The sequence below is a fragment of the Stigmatopora nigra genome, chromosome 6 (assembly GCF_051989575.1).
Source record: "Stigmatopora nigra isolate UIUO_SnigA chromosome 6, RoL_Snig_1.1, whole genome shotgun sequence".
In the NCBI taxonomy this organism is placed as follows: domain Eukaryota; kingdom Metazoa; phylum Chordata; class Actinopteri; order Syngnathiformes; family Syngnathidae; genus Stigmatopora; species Stigmatopora nigra.
In genome coordinates, this window is record NC_135513.1 from 13,135,806 (window position 1) to 13,160,886 (window position 25,081).

General features: G+C 35.7%; 2 protein-coding genes across 9 annotated transcripts in view; one reads left to right on the forward strand and one right to left on the reverse strand.

Annotated features, from left to right (window-relative positions):
• Positions 1 to 770: 770 nt before the first annotated feature.
• Positions 771 to 9,597, forward strand: LOC144198091 (polyunsaturated fatty acid lipoxygenase ALOX15B-like). 5 transcript variants are annotated; one of them, XM_077718933.1, is made up of 17 exons: positions 771 to 1,007; positions 1,123 to 1,210; positions 2,180 to 2,247; positions 2,355 to 2,517; positions 3,296 to 3,500; positions 4,438 to 4,519; positions 4,616 to 4,738; positions 5,153 to 5,256; positions 5,373 to 5,539; positions 5,659 to 5,802; positions 6,451 to 6,654; positions 6,874 to 6,960; positions 7,037 to 7,206; positions 7,284 to 7,405; positions 7,469 to 7,569; positions 7,638 to 7,808; positions 8,746 to 9,597. In XM_077718933.1, the coding sequence occupies exons 3-17, from the start codon at positions 2,183 to 2,185 to the stop codon at positions 8,923 to 8,925; spliced, it is 2,088 nt and encodes a 695-aa protein (XP_077575059.1). In that variant the 5' UTR covers positions 771 to 1,007; positions 1,123 to 1,210; positions 2,180 to 2,182; the 3' UTR covers positions 8,926 to 9,597. The 5 variants fall into 5 exon arrangements, with proteins under 5 accessions (XP_077575059.1, XP_077575061.1, XP_077575063.1 ...); XM_077718935.1 differs by having other exon boundaries at positions 2,359 to 2,517; XM_077718937.1 differs by having other exon boundaries at positions 2,372 to 2,517.
• The window catches only part of npnta (nephronectin a), a 36,639-nt gene continuing 21,051 nt past the window's right edge, over positions 9,494 to 25,081 (reverse strand). For all 4 annotated transcript variants that reach the window (XM_077718941.1, XM_077718939.1, XM_077718940.1 and 1 more), the window contains 9 exons: positions 22,636 to 22,755; positions 21,046 to 21,165; positions 19,176 to 19,310; positions 18,047 to 18,169; positions 16,256 to 16,678; positions 15,729 to 15,803; positions 14,317 to 14,415; positions 13,522 to 13,781; positions 9,494 to 12,427 (listed from right to left, as the gene is read on the reverse strand). In XM_077718941.1, coding sequence (XP_077575067.1) covers positions 12,317 to 12,427; positions 13,522 to 13,781; positions 14,317 to 14,415; positions 15,729 to 15,803; positions 16,256 to 16,678; positions 18,047 to 18,169; positions 19,176 to 19,310; positions 21,046 to 21,165; positions 22,636 to 22,755 — 1,466 coding nt within the window. In that variant the 3' untranslated portion in view covers positions 9,494 to 12,316. The remainder of the gene's footprint in view (positions 12,428 to 13,521; positions 13,782 to 14,316; positions 14,416 to 15,728; positions 15,804 to 16,255; positions 16,679 to 18,046; positions 18,170 to 19,175; positions 19,311 to 21,045; positions 21,166 to 22,635; positions 22,756 to 25,081) is intronic.

Sequence of the window (25,081 nt, forward strand, 5' to 3'; positions counted from 1 at the left end):
TATATATATATATATATATATATATATATATATATATATATATATATATATATATAAAAATATATATATATATATATATATAAATATATATATATATATATATAAATATATATATATATATATATATATATATATATATATATATATATATATATATATATATATATATATATATATATATATATATATATATATATATAAATATAAATATATATATATATACATATATATATATATATATAAATATATATATATATATATATATATATATATATATATATATATATATATATATATATATATATATATATATATATATATATATATATATATATATATATATATATATATATATATATATATATATATATATATATATATATATATATATATATATATATAAATATATATATATACATATATATATATATACATATATATATATATATATATATATATATATATATATATATATATATATATATATATATATATATATATATATATATATATATATATATATATATATATATATATACATATATATATACATATACATATACATATACATATACATATACATATACATATACATATACATATACATATACATATACATATACATATACATATACATATACATATACATATACATATACATATACATATACATATACATATACATATATATATATATATATATATATATATATATAGATATATATATATATATATATATATTATATGCGTTTTTGTATGTATAAACGCATCATTATTGTGTATGTACGTGTCCGTGTGCGTATACAAATATGGTGTAAAGAAATCAACAGTGGGAGCAATTATCTCACCCACGATAACAAGATCGGTGAGGAAAAATCCCAGAAGCACACGGTGGGACCTAGTCAATGACCTACACAAAGCTGGGACCACAGCAACAAAGGTTACTATCAGTAACACAATGTGGCGCCAGGAACTCGAATATTGCACTGCTAGACGGCACCAATCAGGTAATATTCTCTCCAGAAAATGACAGTCCACTGTGTTACGTCAGCATTTATTTCAGTCATCGGCAGTACCACAAAGTCGCAGTGATACGGAATATGTCTTTGTATTTTTTCACAGGAATTCCTCAGAAATTGCACACCATGCCTGATCTGGTTCAAGTTTGCAATCAAAGTGATTGCAACATGCCGCAGTTAACAGCTAACAGGTAAATGTTGCTGATAAACATTGACCTTTGTCTTACAGTAAAGAACTGTGTTCTTACTCTGAAATTAAAAGGACTGTTTAAAAATTAAAATTCAGAAAATGTGGTTCCTTCTTGATTGGTAAAAGGTCAAATAACGCTAACTGCACTATTCTGTTTATCTGTTATGTTTTCTGAGAGAATTTTACATCACATTTGAACTACATTAGTTCTTTAGTGGTATATCATTGCGTAACCTAATTGTTTTCTGGGAGTGAAAACATCAACGGCACACATTGCCTTGGTAAACCTTTCAAACTGGTACTCAAGAAATTCTCGATTTGACCTTTTTCTCGCAATCTATTCCACTGAAAGTGCATAAAAGGGCATGATTCAGTAGATATTTGGCTATGATCCATAAAAATTATTAAATCCACGACTAACGATAATGCTACCCGTTAGATGAAACTGCAGTACAAATAAGTCTAATATAATTTTGAAAAAAATAACCTTTTTAAATGAATTTGCAACACAACAGAACTCATCATTATCAATAGCATTACGAATCAAGTCCCACTCACCAGTTTTGACTCACTATTTAAATGCTGGAATCTTGCTTGACAATTAAAATTGTACAATAACAATCATTTATTTAACAGTTTGCCTCTGCATAGTTGAAACCAACATTGTTTCAGAAGTAAGGATTCTAGCAAGGGTTTATAACGTCTCGATGGAAAGCAGTAGTCGATTCTCATCGTGCTTACTCGCAATACGAAATTAAAGAAGTCCAGAAAAGAGATTTGACCACACAATCCAGACTTGAGTCAGAATAACCACAAGACGGCACAAAACGATTAATTTTCTTGAATATAACATCAATAAATGTACATGGCCGAAGAAGCTTGCCTTTTTTTACATAGTTTTCGGTAACAACTCGGGCTTCTGGCCACTACTCATGCCTGATTTGCACTTTTTTGGCGTTATTTTCCAAAGAAAATGACTACGACCTGTATCCCTGTGAAGTCCCATCTATGGAATTCTGTAAAATACGCCCTGATAAGGTAACGTGGTGCTCACCTTTCTTTGGAAAGGTGGACACTTGCACATACACGCCCACAAATGAGCATACACCATATAAATAACGGTTGTGGACGATTGGTTATTTGAGAAAGAAGAACCTTTCAGAAAGAACCATGGTGAACTATCGGGTGACCATCTATACCGGCAATGGGCTCCTCGCTAACAGCATCACGCCTGTCCACATTAAGCTGGTGGGCACCGAGGGCGAGAGTGTCTTCACCTGTGTCTGGTTCCCCCTCTTCAGTTGCTGGGTAAGAATGAAAATGTTATCTTATTTTTGATTGGTCTCCAAACTATGTCAAAAGAATCATTCATTGTTCTGAAGAACAAGTGGGCAGGAAAACCGAAATGGAAGATTTATTGATTTTTTTTACAAGAAAAATGGACATTTTTTTTAGGGGAAAATCATCAGTTGCTGGGTAAGAATGAAAATGTTATCTTATTTTTGATTGGTCTCCAAACTATGTTAAAAGAATCATTCATTGTTCTGAAGAACAAGTGGGCAGGAAAACCGAAATGGAAGATTTATTGATTTTTTTTACAAGAAAAATGGACATTTTTTTAGGGGAAAATCATCAGTTGCTGGGTAAGAATGAAAATGTTATCTTATTTTTGATTGGTCTCCAAACTATGTTAAAAGAATCATTCATTGTTCTGAAGAACAAGTGGGCAGGAAAACCGAAATGGAAGATTTATTGATTTAATACAAGAAAAATGGAGATTTTTTTAGGGGAAAATCATCAGTTGCTGGGTAAGAATGAAAATGTTAATTATTTTTGATTGGTCTCCAAACTATCTTAAAAGAATCATTCATTGTTCTGAAGAACAAGTAAACCGAAATGGAAGATTTATTGTTATTTTTTTACGGGGAAAAATGGAAGTTGTATTGATTTTTCACATTAGTACTTTTTTCATGCATTTACATCTACTTGATTAGTATTTCAATTCTCGGCCAGCAAATATGAAAGTTTTGCAAAATTTTGCAATCCATGTTTTATTTTGACGGGAACTTCTTTTATTCTTTTACAGGAAACCACTTTGACCATCTCTTGCACCAAGTCTCTCGGAAAGCTGATCCTGATAGAATTGGTCAAGAAAAAATATTACATCATTCCCAACGATTTTTGGTTCCCCAACAAGGTGGTGGTGACGTCCCCCGAGAACGATGAATACACCTTCCCCATTTACTCCTGGATTCGTGATTCGGACATCCATACCTTCAGGGAGGGCAAAGGTATGGTGTCTTTCTGGGTACTCCTCCTGTTCTCTACCCAATACAGTGTTTCCTCGGTTATCGCGGTTAATGGGTACCGGGACCCCTCGCAATAACTGCATTTCCGCGAAGTAGGCGTGCCCCTTCAAAAATGCTTAAAGAAACGTATAACACGTGCACAAAAGCACCACCAAGCAAAAATATCATAGTAGTCCGGATGGAGGATCTTCTGCAGTTTTTTTGCACGTAAGAAACATCGTTATTGGGAGTTGTGAACATTGTTTTTTTTGGGCCTGTAAACAGCCATGACGTCATCAATGCCATTCCTGAACTCTCACCATGTTATTGACCACTTTTTTGGCCTTTTTTGATGCAATTACTAATTCTTATTGAATATTTTGTTTCCACCTCTTGTAAAATGATGTAATTTATCATTTTATTTTAATATCTTTAAAGTTTTTATGTATTTTTTTCCTGAAAAAAATCCGCTAAGCTCTGAGTCCACGATAGCTGAAGCGCGAAGTAGCGAGGGAACACTGTATAGTCAAAATCAGGGGTGACACCCGTAGGTCAGATAGTCTAGTGCATATGTGTCAAAGTGGTGGCTCGAGGGCCAAATGTGGCCCGCTGAATAATGTTGTGTGGCCCGGGAAAGTAAATCATGAGTGCTGACGTTCTGTTTTAGGTTCAAATTAAAATGAAGAGTATAGATGTATACTATATTTCCTGATTTTCCCCCTTTTAAATCAATAATTGTCATTTTTTAATCGTTTTTTATTAGTTTTTACTTCAAAAATTATTTTGTAAAATCTAAAAATATATTTTTAAAAAGCTCAAATAAACAATCCGAAAAAAATCTGAAAAAAATCCGCAAAGCTCTGAGTCCGCGATAGCTGAAACGCGAAGTAGCGAGGGAACACTGTAATAACCAAGATTCTATACGATTGTCTCTCGCCAGCTTTGAGGATCTTTGACGAAACCAGCCCTGCGGGTTCCGTCGCGAGGAAGCAAGAGATGGATCTTCGCCGCAGAAAATACAAGTGAGGGTTAACTGGGACTGTCTATAACATGTTCTTTTTTTCACATTTCAATTGTCCACTATCTGAAAATATGATAAACGTTTACTCACCCAACAGCTGGAAATCGTATCAAGTTGGTCTACCGTTCTGCATGAAGGAAGAAGGGGAATATAAATTGCCCTTGAAAGCTCTGTTTTCTCCTACCAAGTTTATCGAGTTAGGATTCACATTTGTCACGGGGTAAGCAAGTGCTTTACAAATCTTACCGTATTTATTTTCTATACCGCTTATCCTGGAATTGGTTACTAGCCAATCAAAGGGCACAAGGAAACGGATAATCAATGACCACTGTTCAACCAGCTAGCTTAGCGTGAGTGTTTTGAGTTTGTGGGTGGAAATCGGAGTGCCTGAAAAAAAACCTAGGACAACATGGTAACTCTACACCAATCTAACACACTTACCGTATTGGCCCGAATATAAGACGATCCCGAGACCCAAGCTTGAAAAAAAAACACCAAATTGTTTTTGAAATGATTAGAAGAATATATTCCAGAGAAAAAACATGTTATCAATATCAAATCAATGCCTTGCCTGATTTGTTCTTGTTAATCTCATCTTGATTTATTGTGAAAAGGCTGCTATTTTGTTTTTCAGGTTCGTCCGCCGTTGGTCTGAGGGTCTATATGACAACCGTGGAAATTGGAAAAGTATTGGCGCTATTGCCAATTTCTTCCACCCAAAACAAAGCAGTGTGGCAGGTACCGTGGCTTATTACTTATTTCGTTTTCCACGACATTGTTTATATTGATATCAACGTTCCTTCCCCAATCTTTGACATGGTAACCCGAATTGTTCTTCACCTTGTTTTTGTCAGAATTGGTCAAGCAACACTGGCAGGAAGATTGGCTGTTTGGTTACCAGTTCCTAAATGGTACTAATCCCAATTTGATTAAACGTATCAAGACTCTGCCCGATAATTTCCCCGTGACGGATGACCTGATCTGCTTTCCTGACAATTCCAACTTGCATCAGGAGATGGAGGTAAGGCTTTTATTCCGGATGTTTCCAATATCGAGAATATCAATAGCGCATTAGCTCGCTATCACGATCCTTGTAGCCTCTGCAATCAAAATGCATGGATTTGTTTTCTCTCTAAACAGAAAGGCAACATCTACTTGTGCGACTTCAAGAACCTGGATGGGGTGCCTGCCAACATTATCGATGGGGATCAGCAATACATGATGGCACCCCTCGTTTTGCTTCACAAAAGACCTGACAACAACCTGGTGCCCATCGCAATTCAGGTGATTTAAGTTGACTCAAATGCATTGATTTCCGACAACTTGAAATTTGTTGGTGTTGGATTTAGCATACGAGATCGTGCTAACAATACAACAAAATAAAGCAATATAAAAATAGAATTTAAGGGTCGCTAGATACTGGCCTATTGTTACAAAGTCTGTTTTTTTAATCCGATTTCTGAACACCAACAGCCTATTCTATTGTTTTTTTTTTCTTTTTAGGGCAGAGTTATCTGAACAACTGTTATGTTAACAGATACATATTTAGCTAGTTGTTGTCCATTTTACTTTTGTACTTTAATACTCAGGTGCGACTTATACTCATGTGCGACTTATACTCGGGTGCGACTTATACTCGGGTGCGACTTATACTCGGGTGCGACTTATACTCGGGTGCGACTTATACTCCGGTGCACCTTATACTCGGGTGCACCTTATACTCGGGTGCGCCTTATACTCCGGTGCGCCTTATACTCAGGTGCGCCTTATACTCAGGTGCGACTTATACTCAGATGCGACTTATACTCAGGTGCGACTTATACTCGGGTGTGACTTATAGTCCAAAAAAATGTAAATTCAGACAGCTTCATCAAATATGATCTAGAAAGGCACGGCCGTATCATTGACAGCAAAGTGCTTTATTCCTTCTAGCTGAAGCAGATCCCGGGAGAGGGCAACCCCATTTTTCTCCCAACGGACTCTCATCACGATTGGCTGTTGGCGAAAACCTTTGTGCGAAGCGCCTATTTCGCCGAACACCAGCTCATTGCGCATTTACTGCGCACTCATCTCCTGGCCGAAGTTTTTGTGGTGTCGCTGCTTCGCAATCTTCCAATGGTGCATCCCTTGTACAAGGTAACTGAAACGTTTCGTAGCTCATCAACTTAGCTTACCATGCAAAAAGTAGTCTGATCCATTCACGCATTCTCCAACTTCTCACTATAAATGCTCGTTTTAGTGGATACTATACATAGTCATTTTTTGAAGAAAAAGTCTTACTATACGTCAGGGGTGGCCAAGCCGCAATCCGGTCTATTTTCCAGCGCATTTGACACCCTTCTCTATCCCTTTTAGCTCCTGATACCCCACACTCGCTATACCATGCAGATAAATCTGTTAGCTCGAGAAAGGCTAATCGGACCCAATTCAGTCTTGTCAAAGGTAAGCGTAGTTTTTCCCCTCAACCGGACTTTTAAAAACCCGCGTTTACATCAACACCGGTCTCATTACGTCACAGGATGCTGCTGCGGGCGGACCTACATTGTTCAAGATCGTCAAGCGAGCGCTGTCCGATACCACCTACAGGTCGCTTTGCCTCCCTGACAGCATTGCCGATCGCGACATGAAGGATGTGCCCAACTTCTACTATTTGCAGGATGGAGGACAGCTGTGGGGCTTCATCCACGGGTACCATAAGATCCGCCTTCAAGCCAACAAGAAGCTTTGCTCTCCAAACAATTAAACCCACATTTTTTTCCCCAAAGTTTTGTGGAGGGGATTATCCTGCACTACTACAAGGACGACGATGAAGTCCAGCAAGACACTGAGCTCCAGGCATGGATTGCGGACATATTTAAATATGGCTTCCTTTCCAAACCAGAATCCGGTGAGCTTGCCGGATCGTCACCTTTCCCACGGTGTTTTTAAAAACAATGTTTTTTCCTTCCAGGAATCCCTGAGCGTTTCAACACTCCGGGAGACCTGATAAAATTTGTCACCATGGTGATTTTCACCTGCTCGGCCCAGCATGCAGCTGTAAACAGCGGACAGGTGAGATCAAATAAATCAGTCTTGCCTTCTCTTCCGGCCAGTCTGAATTCAAGTCAAACTATTTGCAGTACGACTATGGCGGCTGGATGCCCAACGCACCCTCAACCTTGCGACAACCTCCCCCCAGTGAAAAGTGGAAGGCAACCCATGTCACCTTGTGTGAGACTTTGCCAAATAAAGGCGTGACCGGCGACGGATTGGGCACCACCTTCCTGCTCAGCAGGCCGACTACAGACTTTGTAAGTAAAGCCAAATTTCAAGAAAAATATCTGTTGAAAAAATGCTCATCGTGCATTAGGGTGATTTTTATTCCTTAGTTCTTACCTTGAAAGGGTAGAATTTCAAGTCATATATATACACGCACACACGTTTACATATATATATATATATATATATATATATATATATATATATATATATATATATATATATATATATATATATATATATATATATATATATATATATATATATATATATATATATATATATATATATATATATATATATATATATATATATATATATATATATATATATATATATATATATATATATATATATATATATATATATATATATATATATATATATATATATATATATATATATATATATATATATATATATATATATATCTATATCTATCTATATATATCTATATATATATATATATATATATATCTATATATCTCTATATATATATCTATATATATATATATATATATCTATATATCTCTATATATATATCTATATATATATATATCTATATATATCTCTCTCTCTCTCTCTCTATATATATATATATATATATATATATATATATATATATATATATATACATATACATATACATATACATACATACATATACATATATATATATATATATATATATATATATATATCTATATATATATATATATATATATATATATATATATATATATATACACACACACATACACATACATGTATGTATGTGTGTATATATATATATATATACACATATTTAGATACTTTATTTACACATGACCTGCGAGAGTGGGACTTTAGAATAGGGAGTTACTTCTCAATCATCCAGTATAAAGTTAAAAAGAAAATCCCCATGGTTGTGAGAATTTGTTATTAGCAGAAAAGTCGCACGTAATTGACGGCTACTTTTGGTGTGGACAGATTCCCCTGGGACAGTTCCCAGAGGAGCATTTCACCGAGGAGTCCCCCCGTCAGCTGCAAGACGTATTTCTAAACGAACTTCAATGTTTGTCCAGCAAAATCCAAACTAGAAACAAAGGTCTGAGAATCCCTTACACTTACCTGGATCCAAATAAAGTGGAGAACAGCGTGGCCATTTAAAATGACCAAAAGTGCTCAGATCATTTGATCTAATGATGAAAATTGATTTTTTTTTTTTTTTGACATCATGCTAGTCAAACATTTCACCTGCATTTTCCTCTGGAATTGTTTTACCTGTTCATAGCGGAGCTGTTTATCATCTAAATGTTTGAATGATGTGAAAATACAAGTGGAAAACTCATGCATTTAAAATCGGATTTAAAAATGGCAGTGACCACCGCAAAGGAATGAAGTGTCACCTCTTGGATTCCATCTCTCGACAAAATACAATTGTTTTAGAGAGGAAGTTTCACTTTAGTTGCTCCAATTTGTTCCATATTTAAGCGTTACTGAACGCACAACACAAGTTCTCTCATTAGTATTCAATATACAATTTACTCTTTTTGCTGGATTTTCAGATTAGTACATTTAACTTTATTTAAATTCTGCCAAAACTTAGTGTTTTCACTACCATTCATTTGATACTAAAATTGTCTTCTGGGACTCTACTGATTAGTTAATCACTTTGCTACATGGATTTTTTTTATTTTATATTAAAACATGGCTAAGTAAAAGAAGCCAACTGAAATTACTGTCAATCAAACATTTATTTACATTCTGCTCTGTACTATTTTGGAATATGGTAAACATGCATATGACGCAATGTAAGAAAAAAAAATCAAAATAAATCATTTAAAAAAAAACTATCCAACATTTTGTGCCCTTTCTTCATCAGAGCAATGCAACAAATATGTATTACGTGTTTTGGAGGAGGTGGAATAATTCAATATATGCATGTTTTTTAATGAAAATGAACCAAAAATTTAGTTATGTGATTAATTAACATGGCTGAATTTACACAATGAAAAGTTTGCAATTGAGTATGTACATTTACTGGAACACAATTTAGAAAAAGTCAATATTTGGAATTTAAATAGTAAAAAAAAATCTTTTGGACTGTTAAACATGGATTGGACATTAAAAATAAAGCCAGTTTGTTTGTAACTTTGACAACAAAAGTATAGAAATAGCTACACCGTTTAAAGGGGGAAATGGGCTACCATTAAAAAAATAATACATTTAAGTAGTACAGATGCTCCCCTACTTACGAACGAGTTAGGTTCCGAGCGCTTGTTCATAAGTTGAAAGTGTTCATAAGTTGAGTGTTCATAAGTTGAGTGTTCATAAGTTGAGTGTTCATAAGTTGAGTGTTCATAAGTTGAGTGTTCATAAGTTGAGTGTTCATAAGTTGAGTGTTCATAAGTTGAGTGTTCATAAGTTGAGTGTTCATAAGTTGAGTGTTCATAAGTTGAGTGTTCATAAGTTGAGTGTTCATAAGTTGAGTGTTCATAAGTTGAGTGTTCATAAGTTGAGTGTTCATGAGTTGAGTGTTCATGAGTTGAGTGTTCATGAGTTGTGTTCATAAGTTGAGTGTTCATAAGTTGAGTGTTCATAAGTTGAGTGTTCATAAGTTGAGTGTTCATAAGTTGAGTGTTCATAAGTTGAGTGTTCATAAGTTGAGTGTTCATAAGTTGAGTGTTCATAAGTTGAGTGTTCATAAGTTGAGTGTTCATAAGTTGAGTGTTCATGAGTTGAGTGTTCATGAGTTGAGTGTTCATGAGTTGTGTTCATAAGTTGAGTGTTCATAAGTTGAGTGTTCATAAGTTGAGTGTTCATAAGTTGAGTGTTCATAAGTTGAGTGTTCATAAGTTGAGTGTTCATAAGTTGAGTGTTCATAAGTTGAGTGTTCATAAGTTGAGTGTTCATAAGTTGAGTGTCCATAAGTTGAGTGTCCATAAGTTGAAAGTGTTCATAAGTTGAAAATGTTCATAAGTTGAAAATGTTCATAAGTTGAGTGTCCATAAGTTGAAAGTGTTCACTCCCTTTTGTTCGTAAGTTGAATGTTGGTAAGTAGAGGAGCGTCTGTAATTATAAGGGGAAAAAAGCTTACCGTTTTATGAGACTTAAAGTGATGTTTTTTTTCGGTAAATCCTCCCTTGAAATTGCAGAATCATCTCAGGACATGTAATTCATGTATTCTTGCATTATAATCTTTTTTATATCCTTTCAAAAACAATATAGGATCATCATATTCACAATGTATCCTCTTTTTCCTGCAAAACAATTGCTTTAGTCACATAATACTTTGTAGGATTTCGTAAAACAGCAAGGGCAAGCTAAATGGCATGTTTTTTTTTTGCTTTAAAAATGTGATTCCGCCGCGGACGATTTTTTTCCATCGTGTGAATAGACACAATTAACAACGGTTCACTGTACAATACTTTTGTTCTCCTAAAATGTCAAACGTCTTCAAAAAAAAAAACAGTACTTGTCGATAAAATACTTCATTTCTTTTAACAATTTAATTTCCTAACCGTTTTTGTCAATTGTGAAACCTTATTCTCGAATCATATTGTGAGCCATTCCACCAAAACCACATGATTCAATAATTGTATCTTATCATATGTTCTATTTTACATGTAAACACATCATTTCATTTCAATATTCGCATCCTAAAATGTATATTTGTGTGCTTTTAGAAGTTATCCGTCTTGATAAACGAGCTAAAAAGTTTTTTGAACAACTTTCACTAAGTGACAGATATCTGCTGCTAAATGCTAAAATGCTAACTACCATCAATTTTCGCGCAACAACCCAAATATCACGGAAATAAGAACAAATAATGTTTTTTTAGGGCCTCTGGTCATTTGGTCAGTTTTTGCTCAATTTCCTCAAATTCTACCAAATTTCAATTTTAATTTGGGGATATATTTTTTTCTTTTTTTGACCAATATACCATTAAAAAAAAAAGTTGTAAGCCGATATTGGCAGCTGATTTTGCAGAATGTTTTTTTGCTTATCAAAGTTTAGATTTTTTTTAATTCATTTCTTTTGTCATACTTGAAACAGCGTTTTTGCTGCTTTTTTTGGCCAAAATGGGGAATGACATCCACTTTACGCTCCAAAAATTCAATTCAAATGCATTTTTTTTGACTGACTCGACTCATAACGTGCAGTGACAAGTGGTTTCAGTGGAATGGCTCACCTTTCTCACCCGTGGAATCGATTGTCAGTCCGTTGTCATGTTGCTCTTCTCGGAGGATGAAGAAAATCCTCGTCGGCATCGTCGCCAGGGCGATGAGCAAAGCAGCCAGCTGGGAGTTTTGGGTTGTCGGCCAACGTTACCGTAGCGACCGCACGCTCGGACTTGGCCAGCGTACGGTTCGGCCTTTTGCGTTTTGGGGTAGCGCACCGTGCCGCTCGCTGTACACTGGTTCGGACACCAGGAGGCGCCCAGTGCGAAATAGGGGACTTTGACCCAGAGTCGCGTCTCTTCCAGGTGGTCAAATTGTTTTGTTTTTTTGTATTTTTTGTTTGTCGCCTTCCCGCTTTGTTAGTGGAGTCGACTCCGTCAGAGGCCCGTGGGGTTGCGCTCGTCTGCGCAGGAGCCTTTGGCTAGCGAGATGTCGTCCACCGCCATCTCGCCACTGCGTCCTCGCCCACGTTCGCCCTTCAGGACCACCTGGAGGGAGCACAGTCACACTTTGACAAGGTGCTCAGACATTTGGTCGCCGGTCATATGGTGACAGAGAGTTTACTGTTGAAACCAGCTCTCAAATGTATATTCATGAGAGAGTTTAATATCTAAGTACTGTTGAAAACAGTAGATATTTAGATATATAACTCTCTCGTGAATATAATTTTGAGAGCTGGTTTCAACAGTACTTGGATATTCAACAGTACTTGGATATTCAACAGTACTTGGATATTAAACAGTACTTGGATATTAAACAGTACTTGGATATTCAACAGTACTTGGATATTCAACAGTACTTGGATATTCAACAGTACTTGGATATTAAACAGCACTTGGATATTAAACAGTACTTGGATATTAAACAGTACTTGGATATTAAACAGCACTTGGATATTAAACAGTACTTGGATATTAAACAGTACTTGGATATTAAACAGTACTTGGATATTAAACAGTACTTGGATATTCAACAGTACTTGGATATTAAACACTACTTGGATATTATACAATACTTGGATATTAAACAGTACTTGGATATTAAACAGTACTTGGATATTAAACAGTACTTGGATATTAAACAGCACTTGGATATTAAACAGTACTTGGATATTAAACAGTACTTGGATATTAAACAGTACTTGGATATTAAACAGTACTTGGATATTAAACAGTACTTGGATATTAAACAGTACTTGGATATTAAACACTACTTGGATATTCAACAGTACTTGGATATTATACAATACTTGGATATTAAACAGTACTTGGATATTAAACAGTACTTGGATATTAAACAGTGCTTGGATATTAAACACTACTTGGATATTATACAATACTTGGATATTAAACACTACTTGGATATTAAACACTACTTGGATATTAAACACTACTTGGATATTAAACACTACTTGGATATTAAACACAACTTGGATATTAAACACTACTTGGATATTAAACAGTACTTAGATATTAAACAGTACTTAGATATTAAACAGTACTTAGATATTAAACTCTCTCATGAATATAATTTTTGTCACCAGGTGGCTCCTCCCCTTTCTAAGAGTGAAACGGTTACTCACGCTCTCTAGGCCCGCCCCCCACAGCGTGATCTGCGTTTGCCTCCAGCCGTTGCCGCCCGTGCGCCCCCACACGGCCGGGCTGTAGCGGTCCCCCTTTTTGACGAACACCTGAAGCATGCCCAGGTGGTGGCCCGCCATCTTGTGGCGGAAGGACAGGCAAAGGTTACCCTGGTTCCAGGGTGGGGCAAGGGGCAGGACCAGCCTGGCTCCCCGCCCCGTCCTCTTGTCGCCCACTTCGGGAATGGTCAGGTAGGAGCCGCCTAAAGGGAGATAGATATGAATACATTATTTTTAGATACGAATACATTATTTTTAGATTCGTATACATTGTTTCTACATATGAATACATTATTTTTAGATATGAATACATTATTTTTAGATATGTATACATTATTTTAGATATGTATACATTATTTTGAGATATGTATTCATTATTTTTAGATGTGTACATTATTTTAGATATGTATACATTATTTTAGATATGTATACATTATTTTTAGATATGTATTCATTATTTTTAGATGTGTACATTATTTTTAGATATGTATACATTATTTTTAGATATTTGTACACAATTTTAGATGTGTATACATTATTTTTAAATATGAATACATTATTTTTAGATATGAATACATTACATTCGTCTTGTCATATGCGTTTAACTGTAATATTTCATAAATACACTTTTTGATAATTGTACTTATAGGTGCAAAAATGTAGTAATAATAGGGTTAATGAACTCATTAAATGCCATTGACAGCGTCGTTGTTAAATCTCCGTTTCGCGAGACTTTACCTGCTGGGTCGGGCGTGGTCTCCCAGTGCACGTCACCCTCGTTGTCCCGGATCCAGCCGCAGAGGCCGTGGTCAAAGGAGCAACTCAGGAAACCCGAATCTGAACACAAAATTGCCCAACCACATTAAAAAAAAAACATTCCATTCTTGAAAGCCCTCTTCCAATAGCCGCCTTATTTAAAATTGCAATAGTTAAATGGTATTAAAATAAGTCCTCATCGTAATAAGTGGTAAAAGGTTGCCATGGCGACGCCGTGACTCAAAAAAAAACAGCAATCAGTTCGTTCCAGCAGCAGTTCAAATCCTCACATTAGCGCACATGCGCTCCAAAATGGACGTTGATTTGAACCAAATGGATAGCTGGGTCGAGATAATTTGAAAAAGGACATTTTGTCCTGTCCTTATTGTGTCTTTTTGATGAGCTTTCCAAAACAGTCTCGATACTTGAATGGCGACTACAATTGAGCCAGTAATTGAATTCCGTCCATCAAATTTGATGATGATAAACAAAGTTATTTGTATCATTTTGTGTCGGCCAATACTGACAAGGTCAAAATTCATTAAAATTCCATAGAAAAATATTCTCGTTATTTCCAAAACACAAACTTTGACAAAAATAACTTTGCATTTTCGTGTCTGAAACTAAATTGGCAAACATCTAGTTATTTTTTAGTTATCCATGTATACTACTACAACAACTACTACTACAACTACTACTACAACTACTACTACAACTACTACTACTACTACTACAACAACTACTACTACAACTACTACTACAACTACTACTACAACTACTACTACTACTACTACAACTACAACAACTACTACTACAACAACTACTACTACAACAACTACTACTACTACTACTACAACTACAACAACTACTACTACAACTACTACTACAACAACTACTACTACTACTACAACAACTACTACAACAACTACTACAACAACTACTACAAAAACTACTACAACAACTACTACAACAACTACTACAACAACTACTACAACAACAACTACTACTACTACTACTACAACAACTACTACAACAACTACTACAACAACAACTACTACAACAACTACTACAACAACTACTACAACAACTACTACTACAACTACTACAACAACAACTACTACAACTACTACTACAACTACTACTACAACTACTACTACTATGTATTATTCGATTATATATTTGTCCTTTTGTTTGTTGTTACTATTTCTGCACTTTGTGGTATATCTTGAAATATCATTCTACTTGAAAAACGAAAAATAGGAGAGTTCAATTCAATTCGTTATGTATTGCCATATTTTTGTCATTGAACAAAAAATGTTTTTTATCAACATTTATGATAGGTAAGTACACTCGAAACACTCGGAAGTAGATGGCATTTAAACGCGTTGGCTTACCGGGGTCGTCCTTGGCCGTGTTTCCCAGCTCGATGTCAAAGTCCAGAACCGCGTTGGGGTTGTGATTCCGTGGGACTGAGGAGATACATTTGATTGGAGTTTGAGTTTCACTTAGATTTGTTTAATAAGGGACAACACATATTCCATCATTTTGTGTGGCCCGGGAAAGTCATTCATGAGTGGTGACTTTCTGTTTTCGGATCAAATTAAAATAATAGATATAGATGTAAATTAAATTTCCTGATTTTTCCCCCCTTTTAAATCAATAATTATATTTTTTATCATTTTTTTCTGTGTTTTTAGTTCAAAAATCATTTTGTAAAATCTGAAAATATATATAAAAAAAAATCTAAAATAAACATTATTTTAGATCTATAAAAAACTGAATATTCAGGGCTTTAAATCCAGTTCATTTAATCCATTTATAACAAAAATAATCTAAATATTATATCTAAAATGGTCCGGTCCACATGAAATGGAGTTGATGTTAAAGCAGTCCGCGAAACAAGGAAGAAAAATGAACTCACTATGCACGTCTCCTCGTTGCTTGGTCACGTCCTTGTGGATGCTGTTGTCTACGGTAGTCAATTGCGGAAGGGGTGACGGAGTCGTCACTGGCTTCGGAGCCACATATGGCTTGCGAGTGGGCGCCACAAATGGCTTGCGAGTGGGCGTCACGTATGGCTTACGAGTGGGAACCACGTATGGCTTGCGAGTGGGTGTTGGCGGCCTCCTAGTGGGGACCATGGGCTTCTGGCTGGTCGTCATTGTCGTCGTTCTTTTCATGGGCGCCATCGTGGGAGCGGTGGTCGTTCTGGGGGCGATGGTGAACACCCACCTGTGGGTCAGGGGAGGGCTTTGCGTGGTGGTGGTGGTGGTTCTCCTCTGGTCGATTCCGGGCAGGTAGTTGTGGTAGCTGGGTGGTGGCTCTACGGCCACCTTGGGAATGGCTGCAATGACAACAAGGTGTAAATGGAGCATTGACAAGTATTGATCATGTAATGAGGTGGACCATTGGCGTGACCGGATGTTTGGTCGCCGGTCAAATGGTGACAGAGAGTGGACTGTTGAAACCAGCACTTGAAATTATATTCATGAGAGAGAGTTTAATATCAAAAAGAGAGAGTTTAATATCTAAGTACTGTTTAATATCTGAGTTCTGTTTAATATCTAAGTAGTGTTTAATATCTAAGTACTGCTTAATATCTGAGTACTGTTTGATATCTAAGTACTGTTTAATTTATAAGTACTGTTTAATATCTGAGTTATGTTTGATATCTAAGTAGTGTTTAATATCTGAGTACTGTTTGATATCTAAGTAGTGTTTAATATCTGAGTACTGTTTGATATCTAAGTACTGTTTAATATCTGAGTACTGTTTAATATCTAAGTACTGTTTAATATCTAAGTACTGTAGAATATCTAAGTTGTGTTTAATATCTGAGTACTGTTTAATATCCAGGTACCGTTTAATATCCAGGTACTGTTTAATATCGAAGTACTGTTTAATATCTAAGTACTGTGGAAACCAGCTCTCAAATTTATATTCATGAGAGAGTTTAATATCTAAATATCTACTGTTGATACATGAGAGAGTTTGATATTAAGGTAAAATTTAATACCTAAGTACTGTTTAATATCCAAGTACTCTTGAAACCAGCTCTCAAAATTATATTCATGAGAGAATTTAATGTCTAAATATCTACTGTTGATTCATGAGAGTTTAATATCTAAGTACTGTTAAAAACAGTCCATATTTAGATATTAAACTCTCTCTCTCATGAATATAATTTGGAGAGCTAGTTTCAACAATACTTAGATATTAAACAATCCCCCACTTCTGATACTCACCCACCCAATAGCCATCTTGATGACATCATAGCCCTTGCCCCCTTTTGTTCCCTTGTGCATTCCTCACCTCAGGAGGTGAAATGAGGTTGTGTGAGGTTCACATTGTGGACAAAAGCTCCCTAACTCACTTGTCGCCTTCTCATCTTTCCCGAGAACTTTGATATGTGACGCCCGTTTGAAATAATGCTCCGGCACCCCACCCTGCTCCCCAACGCCCTTGACAAAAGGGGGGGACAGGAAGCCTATGTCCTTCCTGTTCACTAGACTGCCACGCCGTTAACACCCGCCCAAGGACTGTGATTTTAATTTTTCGGGAACTAATGGAGTGTGGAAAACTCCCCCCTTTGAAAAATAAATACATTTTGCTAGCTTAAATGTACCCTGATTAAAATAGACGGATTGGAAGAGGAAAACATTGTGGTTAAGGGTGATAAGGAGGTAAAAAACATGGCAATCGGTGGTCTTACGTTTGCAGTCGTGGCCCGTCCCCCGGTAGCCATCTTTGCATTTGCATTTGTACGAGCCGGGTGTGTTGAAGCAGGTGGCGTAGACGCCACAGCGGCCATGTTCGGAAGAGCATTCGTTGACGTCTGAGAGGGAAGAAAGGGAGAGCAAAAATAGGGTGATGTTTCTTGAGAAATTGGGACTTGGAGAAATGTCATGGTCATTTTTTTCCATTTATTTGTGACATAATGTGAGGTGTTTCCTGAGATTAATTGTTATAAGTTGTATAATTTTAAAGTTACTGAAAGGTTAATGTTCTAAGCCAAGGGTGTCAGACTCGGGTTGGTTCGCAGGCCGCTTAAATGTCAACTTGATTTCATGTGACCATTTTAGATATAATATTTAGATATTTTTTAGAAATGGATTATAAAAACTGGATTAAAAGGCCTGAATATCCAGTTTTTATAGATGTAAAACAATGTTTATTTTAGCTTTTTTATATATACTTTTAGATTTTACTAAATGATTCTTTTAACTAAAAACATATAAAAAATGGATTAAAAATGACAATTATTGATTTAAAAGGGGGAGAATCAGGAAATTTAATATATATCTATACTCTTCATTTTAATTTGATCCTAAAACAGAAAGTCAGCACTCATGATTTACTTACTCGGGCCGCACAAAATGATGTGGCGGGCCAAATCTGGCCCACGGGCCTCCACTTTGACACATGAGTTACACCATTGGGTTCAAAAAGTAACAAATTACCCTGAAACTCAACTCCACAAAAATGGGTCAATTTGAAAATTAAAATGAAGAGTATAGATGTATATATATTAAATGTCCTGATTTCCCCCCTTTTAAATCAATAAATGTCATTTTTTAATCCATTTTTCTGTGTTTTTAGTTCAAAAATAATTTTGGAAAATCTAAAAATATATTTAAAAAAAGTTAAAATAAACATTGTTTTAGATCTATAAAAAAACTGAATATTCATATCTTTTAATCCAGTTCTTTTAATCCATTCATAAAATTAAAAAAAACTAAATATTATATCTAAAATGGTCCAACCCACATGAAATCAAATTGACATTAAAGCAGCCCGTGAACCAACCCGAATCTGACACCCTTAAGATGAGCAACACGTACCGATACACTGGTATTTCCCATTGACGTACTGCAGGTCGAATCCATCATGGCACTTGCAGATGTAACTGCCAAAGGTGTTGATGCACTTCCGGAACCTCGGGCACACGGCCATCCCGCTGGCACATTCATCCACGTCTGCCAAAGTGGTGATAAGAGAGGATAGATCCATTACTCATTCATAGCCCAAGTCTACATCCCATTGTGCTTTCTTTTCAAGGGCGTCAACGTCTCCTCTTTGTCGGCTATGTGGACTTTATTATGCGGGGACAAAAGGAGAGTCCAAATTAGAATGACTGTAGTCTGGGTTTGTCTGGGAATGGACCTCACATGCTGTTCCAGGAATATTCCTGGTGTGGTTTTCAGTGCCAAGAAGTCCCAGGTTTTGTTACCTCGACGTCTTTCAGTGGGATCTTTAATACGCCTTAATCGATTTATACGTACCGTATTTACTCGCATATAAGCCGTATTAGTCGCTCAAAAAAATCATTGAATCCAGGGTACGGCTTATATGCGCATGCATTAGACCAGACGTTGTCCAAATGTTTTATTTTTTAATTTTATTATTATTATTTTGCCCAAGATGGCGCTGTCACGCGGAAGCCAGTGGGTGTAGCTCTGCCCACTCTTATTTGTTTTACATCCTTTTTTTAATGACATTTTAATATTTCTTAATACATTCCTTTTTACTTTACTTTATACTTTTTACTTTAATGATGAGAGATGAGTATGTTAATACTTTAGTCCTTATTTTTCTGTTTATGTTTCATATGTACTGTTAACGGATGCACTTTTTTATTTGTATCGTATCTTGTGCTGACCCCGCCCATCTGTCAAATTTTTAAAGACAATGTGGCCGATACGGTCATTTATTGCTAAATAGAGAAAAGACAAACAGATAAAACGCGTCTATGAATGAAATTCAAGAAGAAAAAAAACGTATTTTGCATAAAACGTGAAACAAACTCACTTACTAGTTAGTTAAAAGTTAAAAGACTTGTCAGACGCAAGTAGCCTTAAAATATTTGTAGTGTTTACCATGTCAACACATCCCAATACTTGCTAACGTCGATCATAAAAATCTCAGCCTTGATATCTATGTAATGTTTATCTCATGCCATTATTGCACCTAGAAAATTGGTTTAAACTAGACCGCTACAAACCCACTTCTTGGTTGTACTACTCACATGACTTCCCTTTTTGAATTTGTCCACAAAATCGATAATTTTTCTTAAGATTTTTCCTTCAAAGTAACAAATTTATACCCCCCATTAAAAACCATGAACATAGAAGTAAAAACTGTGAATCAGGGGGCGTCTTATACGAGAAAAATCGTAAAATTCTATATTTTAAGGCAAATTTAAGGGTAAGGCTTATACGCAAAGACGGTAAATATACGAAAAAAACACGGTACTTTCTTCTACAAGCAAAATAACTCCATAAAACTAAAATATTGAGCTTTAAGACGGAAGCATAACACCTGCAATGTCCTTTTCTACTCCTCCTCCTGTCTTAAAGACTAATGTCCATTCCTTGTAGTGCAATTACCCAAAATGACCGTAGGGCAGAAATAATAACTAGTTTGTCTAAAAAACAAAGTTTTGAGCATTTCGATTGCTTCATCAAGTCTGGTCCCCAAAAAATGCCAATTTCTATTTATAGCTAATTCATATTTGCTGCTAGGTTTGCTTTACTAAACCATATCTGCATTAATATGCATAACATACCCCGAAAAAGTCCCGAAACAAAGTTGTCTAGAGGCTAAGAGTAGGAAAAAACACATTCCTTTCACCGACATGAGTCATTTTAGCAGCCAGAGGCTCAACTTTCAAGCCAGAGAAGGTAAATAAAGACGAAGGGAAGTAGTACTTACCCACGCAAGTTCTGCCATCGGACGCCAATCGTAACCCCGGTGACGGACATTGACATCGGACCTCTCCTTTAAGCACTTCGCAGCCATATTGGCAGTTGGCCATACCGCAAGTGCGAAGGTCTGTTGGGTTACAAAGAAAACAAGACACATTAACGCGGGTTGGTGACTCGAGAGAAAGGATTCTCACAACTCAGGAGAAGGTTGATTACGGGTCATGAGGGAAAGGAACAAAACATAACAGTTGTTTTTTCTCACAGCGTCAGGGTTCAAAACTAATTCATGGCTTGGGAGCAATTTACATACTAATTTCCGGATTTGGTATTTACTTAAGAAAATGGATTTATCGTGCCAGGGAAAACAGAGAGAGAGCTTTTAATCGTTCGGGATTGGACTAGTAGAAGGGTGTCAGAGCTTGGTTCGCGGGCCGGTTTAAGGTCAACTTGGTTTTAATGTGGGCCGGATCATTTTAGATGGAATATTTAGATTTTTTTTGTTTATAAATGGATTAAAAGAACTGGATTAAAAGCCCTGGATATTCAGTTTTTTGATAGATCTGAAACAATGTTTATTTTAGCTTTTTTTAAATGTTTTTAGGTTTTACAAAACGATTTTTGAACTAAAAACAGAAACAAATTGATAAAAACTGGATTAAAAGCCCTATATATTCAGTTTTTTATAGATCTAAAACATTGTTTATTTTAGCTTTTTTTAATATATATTTTTTAGATTTTACAAAACGATTTTTGAACTAAAAACACAGAAAAAATGGATTAAAAAATGATAATTCTTGATTTAAAAGGGGGAAAATCAGGAAATTTAATATACATCTATAGCATATCCTGGGCCACACAAAATGACACAGATTTGGCCCCCGGGCCAACAATTTTTAAACCAAACTTTTGTACTGAACTACAATTGAAAAGGAAATGCGCATGCTACATAACTTTCAAAATAATTGAAGGTTCTGACAACCTACTAAATGTATTTAGTTTGATTTATTTAGAGACATGAGTTCATTAGTTGGTATTGAATTCCAGGTATGAAAAGAGAAGGCGCTCTAGCTAATTTAACCATTTTTAAAAGGAACTACACAGTCACCTCTAGAGCCAGCCATTGTTTATGTGTAGGAACATGACATTGCGTTTTTAAATGAAATAATTTTAGGTTAAAATGGCAAATATTGTAAAAAAAAATCATGTAAATTGCTAAAAAAATGCTTGATTTTTATATATGTTCATAGTTTTGAGCCAAAAAGTCATTTTTTTGTAAAGACTGACATAGTAAACAATCAAAGATTCATAGTATTTCCCAGGATTGATACTATAGTGTGTATTTCTCAATCAACCAAGTATGACGTATTTCTGGCCCAGTAATAAAACATAACTGAATCTACCAATGGTTTTAGTCTAAAAATACAAAGAGAATGTTGATGAGATATGAGGCAATTTAGAAGACATGTACGGGCATCTGTACCCTTGCTGGGAAACACCAAAGGGCTTCCAAAAACATTACATTGTCCCAAATATTTTCATTTCCTTCTTAGCTACATAAACGTGGCTACATTTTACGGAAAAGTTCTGGTCAACTTACTTCCACAAGTGCCGTCAGGCATCATCATGAAGCCGTTAAGGCAGTAGCACTTGTAACTTCCGTAGGTATTCATGCACCTGTGTTTGCAGGGTCGTGGCTTCAGTCCACACTCGTTCAGATCTGCCGACAAGAGGTGAAATGGCGTCAGTAGGACCAGGGCGGGGTAGAAATTAGTCAGGGAGGGTAGAGGTCAAGAGGTCGGATGGACCAAGGGGGGGGAGGAGGGTGCGTTTGATGGGAAGGGGTGTGGGCTGTCTGTCCGGCGTGTTCGGACAAGTCTTGGGAACGCAGATTTTTTATGGGTTTTGCTGGAAAAATGTTGGGAAATGTGGGAAGGATTTTTGATCGTTTTTCATAAGAGATGGTGTGGATTTTGTAAATGATCCAAAAGGTAGATTATGTAGTATATTGTTGTTTTATTTAGGATGATGGTCAAATATGTTGTTTGAGTAAAAATCAGTTTAGTTTCATGTTTGTTTACAATGTTGCCAGATTCACCTAATATCTAAGTACTATTACTATCTAAGTACTGTTTAATATGTAAGTACTGTTTAATATCTAAGTACTGTTTAATATCTAAGTACTGTTTAATACCTAAGTACTGTTTAATATCTAAATACTGTTTAATATCTAAGAGAGAGAGTTTAATATCTAAGTACTGTTTAATATTGAAGTACTGTTTAATATCCAAGTACTGTTTAATATCTAAGAGAGAGTTTAATATCTAAGAGTGAGAGTTTAATATCTAAGAGAGAGAGTATAATATCTAAGTACTCTTTAATATTGAAGTACTGTTTAATATTGAAGTACTGTTTAATATCGAAGTACTGTTTAATATGGAAGTACTGTTGAAACCAGCTCTCAAAATTATATTCATGAGAGAGTTTAATATCTAAATTTTTACTGTTTTCAACAGTACTTAGATATTAAACACTACTTAGATATTAAACACTACTTAGATATTAAACACTACTTAGATATTCTACAGTACTTAGATATTAAACACTACTTAGATATTAAACACTACTTAGATATTAAACAGTACTTAGATATTAAACAGTACTTGGAAATTAAACTATCTCTCTTAGATATCAAACTCTCTCATGAATATAATTTCGAGATCTGGTTTCAACAGTAAACTTTCTGTCACCATTTGACCGGGGACCCAACGTCCGAGCACCTTTATTAACTCGCGCTGACTCAAGGCAAGTTTACCGTCTTTTATACGAGCAATGTGTCATCCGTGGGCTTCTTTCATGTTGACAGCCCACCCGTGGGCCATGTTAAAAAAAAAATACCATCAGGAAAAAAGTCTTTTTTTTTTCCAGGGGAGGATTTGTCAACTGCATCAGCGGTTTAGCTAATATCGATATAAATCTGAGTTTCAGTGTTGCAATCCCATAACTGTCATAGCAGCGTTCTACCTGTCAGAAAGATGAAAAAAATCTATCCTGACTTCATTTTCTTTTTGCTCCCCATTTCTAAACGCTTTAACCAGGCAAATGTGACAGTTTTATTTCTTATTTATACCCAACGGCGCTCGAGGCGACGTCCCGGCGGCCGCTATTTTGACGCTTCTCGGTGTGAAAACCACAGGTGTGACTAAGGGAGCTGATGGCTTTCCTTAGGGCACCCTACAGGTCTCTCTACACCTCACGTTAAATTGTCAATGAAACCATTTAATCCAGCGTGCATTCAATCTTGACAAGCTACCGTATTTTCACGACTATAAGGCGCACCGCATTATAAGGCGCACCCTCAATGAATGACATTTTTTCATATATAAGGCGCACTGTATTATAAGGCGCACTGTCTATTTTGGAGAAAATTTAAGACTTTTAAGTGCGCCTTATAGTGGTGAAAATACGCTAATTGCTATTGACTTCCAGGTATGAAGTACTCACTCACTACACAGTCACCTCTAGAGCCAGCCATTGTTGATGTTTTGGATTTTTTTGGTATAAAATCTTGCAGTGGGGGAGGAGCTATATGATGGAAGATTTTGTAAACTAAGATGGCATCTGCATATTTAACAGTATTGTTTCAGTTCAGGCGTTTGTGTTTTTTTAATATCTAACAGTGGTGGTTTTTCGTTGTCTGTTTTTCCATATATAAGGCGCACTGGATTATAAGGCGCACTGTCTATTTTGGAGAAAATTTAAGACTTTTAAGTGCGCCTTATAGTCCTGAAAATACCCTAACCCTATACTCAAATAAATGCGCTATATCCAAATAGAAATCCCAAACTGATATTTATCCCACGAATTAACCAGTAAGACTATTATTTCGTACCCGTGGGTAAAAGTAGAGCCAATTAGCTTTCTTTTGTCAGTTCTATGAAGCGTGTTAAAGGAGCTTAAGTGCAAAATGGAATAGTTGACATGCTAACAAAGAGAACACAGTCCCCAAAATCTCTTGAGAGCAAATAGAACATCAACAGTGGTCT

What these genes read in the sequence shown, in the direction of transcription:
- LOC144198091 (XM_077718934.1), top strand. Translation starts at nt 2,183, where the DNA reads ATGACTACGACCTGTATCCCTGTGAAGTCCCATCTATGGAATTCTGTA. An exon ending in TACCTTCAGGGAGGGCAAAG is followed by an intron (nt 3,501 to 4,437) that starts GTATGGTGTCTT and finishes GTCTCTCGCCAG; the next exon opens with CTTTGAGGATCTTTGACGAA. An exon ending in TGGTGCATCCCTTGTACAAG is followed by an intron (nt 6,655 to 6,873) that starts GTAACTGAAACG and finishes TATCCCTTTTAG; the next exon opens with CTCCTGATACCCCACACTCG.